The sequence below is a fragment of the Protobothrops mucrosquamatus genome, unplaced genomic scaffold (assembly GCF_001527695.2).
Source record: "Protobothrops mucrosquamatus isolate PMUCROS unplaced genomic scaffold, P.Mucros_1.0 scaffold5767, whole genome shotgun sequence".
Lineage (NCBI taxonomy): Eukaryota > Metazoa > Chordata > Lepidosauria > Squamata > Viperidae > Protobothrops > Protobothrops mucrosquamatus.
The window spans coordinates 13,290-16,369 of NW_015391615.1; the positions used below are offsets into that span (position 1 = coordinate 13,290).

The 3,080-nt window shown below is 43.4% G+C and overlaps 1 protein-coding gene across 1 annotated transcript in view; it reads left to right on the forward strand.

The window, feature by feature from the left end:
- Positions 1 to 2,816: 2,816 nt before the first annotated feature.
- The window catches only part of LOC107299951 (target of rapamycin complex 2 subunit MAPKAP1-like), a gene marked incomplete at its 3' end in the record, with an annotated part of 12,397 nt that continues 12,133 nt past the window's right edge, over positions 2,817 to 3,080 (forward strand). The window contains exon 1 of the mRNA XM_015829295.1: positions 2,817 to 2,960. Coding sequence (XP_015684781.1) covers positions 2,866 to 2,960 — 95 coding nt within the window. The remainder of the gene's footprint in view (positions 2,961 to 3,080) is intronic.

Below are 3,080 nucleotides of genomic sequence, written 5' to 3' on the forward strand. Positions count from 1 at the left end.
CCCTAATGTTTTATACTGTTTGTTAGGAGGTGTGAGTCAATGGCTTGAATTAATTCTAATTACTGGAGAGGCATATCCTGATTGAGCAAATAAAGCAGTAGGCTCACTTGCGCCAAGGCCATCTAATTAAATGCTAACTTTGGATAAGCTGGATGTGCGTGAAAGATTAATTTTTAAGAGGGTTTTATGACTCACTAAATAACGATTCGGTAAAAATCTTTCGCATTATATATCATTAGGCCATCTAATCTTAAAAGCGTTATAACATTAAGTCACTGAACTCCATTGTAAAGGAAGATGTGGTAAATCATGATTATTAACAAATTAATCATATTTTTTTCCCCTCCAGCAAGTAAGGAAGTGTGTATACTGTATTTGGTTTTGTGCTGAGAATTAAAAGGAGGCTTCTCTTGAAAGTTCGGTTTCAAATGGATTTTGGTGCTGCAAATGGAAAAGGGGGGGCTGTACGATAAATCGGGACGCTCAGGTTGAAATCCAAGATTCCCACACATCTCTCCGAAAGCTTTGGACCCCCTTCAGAGGTTATCTCTGGACTGTCATTTTTAATACCCCAGCAAAAGAGAATTATGAAATGCACGGGGCGCAGTTGTCCAGCAGGAGCTTTGATTAATTCATTTTAATGTTCATTAAACTTTCGATTCAATTAAACGGGAAGTGAATTTAGTTTCTGTCTCTTTGTCCCGGCTTTGTCTGCCTTTTGGAGCGTGGCCCCAGCGTGATACCAAAGGTCAGCTTAGTGGTCCTGGGTTTATTGGGGGGTTAAAAAAAAACCACATGTTTTAAAGATTAGATTGGTTTGCTGCCGTTTGGGTTTCTCAACCGGAAGTAATTGAGATTAAAAAAAGATGAAAGAGGAATATTAAACCACTGGAATTCGGCAAATTTCCTATCTGCTATTTTTGGGCGTCTTTCTTTTTTTCCAAAGGACCGAATTGTGTAAATAATTCTTCAGGGTTGATAATCGAATTGGCACCGGACGCGAATTTCCTTAATGTATATAATCAACACTTAGCCAAATAAAGTATTCAATTCAGTTCAACGTGGAGCACTGGAGCTGGTCCATTGGCTCAACCGAGAGTCCTCTAAGATTTGATCTTCCATCATTTCTTTTGGAATAAAATCAGTCCAGGTTCAACATCAAACTAGGAATTAGCAAGTCAGAGAGGGAAGGGGCAGATCTATTAAAAAAAAAAAAAAAAGAGTTACCAGTTTTTATAGCCATCCTATAAAGAGAAGCCCTTCGGAGATCGATGGCTAACTCAGACTGACTGAGAATAAAGCTGGAAGGGACCTTGGAGGTCTTCTAGTCGTGCCCAAGCAATGAAAAGCCACCGCGGTATTGCTTCACTTTTTCTACTTCTTTTGTCATGGAGATTCTCAGTCATCCAGGTGAGGGTAGTCGCAAAGGGGCTTTTTCAATATTGGATTCAATTCAATATTGGATTTTTCCAATATTTGAGGGGTATCACAGAGAAGAGGGGTTCAAGCTATTCTCCAAAGCCCCAGAAGGCAAGACAAGAAGCAATGGATGGACTAATCAAGGAGAGAAGCAACCTAGAACTAAGGAGAAATTTCCTGACAGTGAGGACAGTTAATCAGTGGGACTGCTTGCCTCCAGAAGTTGTGAATGCTCCATCACTGGAGGTTTTTAAGAAGAGACTGGACAGCCATTTGTCTGAAACATATCAGTTCTCCTGCTTGAGGAGGGGGTTGGATTAGATGACCTCTGAGGCACCCTTCCAACTCTGTTACTCTGTTGTCCAATGCAGTGGGGGTTCTGCTCCCCCTTCTGACTGCAAGAAGGCCTCCCTTTGGCAGACACAACTGTAGCTACCCAGAAATGCATACCGTACCATCCCCGCAGACCCCTTGTACCCACTCCCTACGAGAAGCGGGTGCGGGCGGTGCTTGTGGGTGCCCTGCTGTTTAAAAAAAAGTAAAATGCAAATGTTTTGCGCCTGCGATCCATTTGGTTTATGCACATCAGCAATTCAGGCAGCCTTCGTTCCCCATCCTCGTCATCTTCCCCGGGAAAAGATTAATGATGATAAAGCAGCAAAGGCCCAATTTTTTTTTTTATTCCAGTCTCCCAACATTAGAATGATATAAATAAGACTCATAAATCCACCCTAACCCTCTGACGGTATTCCCCAGGCGCCCCAGACGGAGAACGGGGTAGCTTCGTAGGACTTGCTTATCAAGGAAGAGACGACAGTCGGCGGGAGAATAAAAGTCACGCTGACTTCCTTCTAAGCAGCAAGAATTACAGGATAACCAGGCTGGAAGGGACCTCGGAGGTCTTCTAGCCCAGCCCCCTGCTCAAGCAGGAAACCCTATGCCATTCCAGACAAAGGGTTGTCCAATCTCTTCTTAAAAACTTCCACCCACAACTTCTGGAGGCAAGTCGTTCCACTGGTCAATTGTTCTAACTGTCAGGAAGTTTCTCCTTAGTTCCAGGTTGCTTCTCTCCTTGATTGGTTTCCATCCGTTGCTTCTTGTCCTGCCTTCAGGGGCTTCGGAGAATAAGTTGACCCCCCTCTTCTTTGTGGCAGCCGCCCAAATATTGGAAGACTGCTATCATGTCCTTCTCTTCATTATGATCGCTGTAGCCTCCCTATGGTTACGTGATCAAAATTCAGATGATTGACAACTGACTCATATTTATGACCGTTGCAGGGATGAATTGCTTGAGACTAGCGTGGCAAGCATCTCTCTTGCCTAAACATGAAGCACTCAAGTCTACCTTGACCTCTCTCCTTCCAACAGGGCCACATTGGCACAACCGCAACAAAAATAATTGATGTCTACCTCCCACTCCACGCCAGCCAGGAGAAGTTGCAACCCATGACGGTGGTGACAATTGCCAACGCCAAGGTGCAGGACTTGATTGGGCTCATCTGCTGGCAGTTCACGAGCGAAGGACGGGAACCTAAGTTGAAGTAGGTCCTTTCAGAGAGTCCTCTAAAATCTCTCTCTCTCTCTCTCTATAGATAGATAGATAGATAGATAGATAGATAGATAGATAGATAGATAGATAGATAGATAGATAGATAGATAGA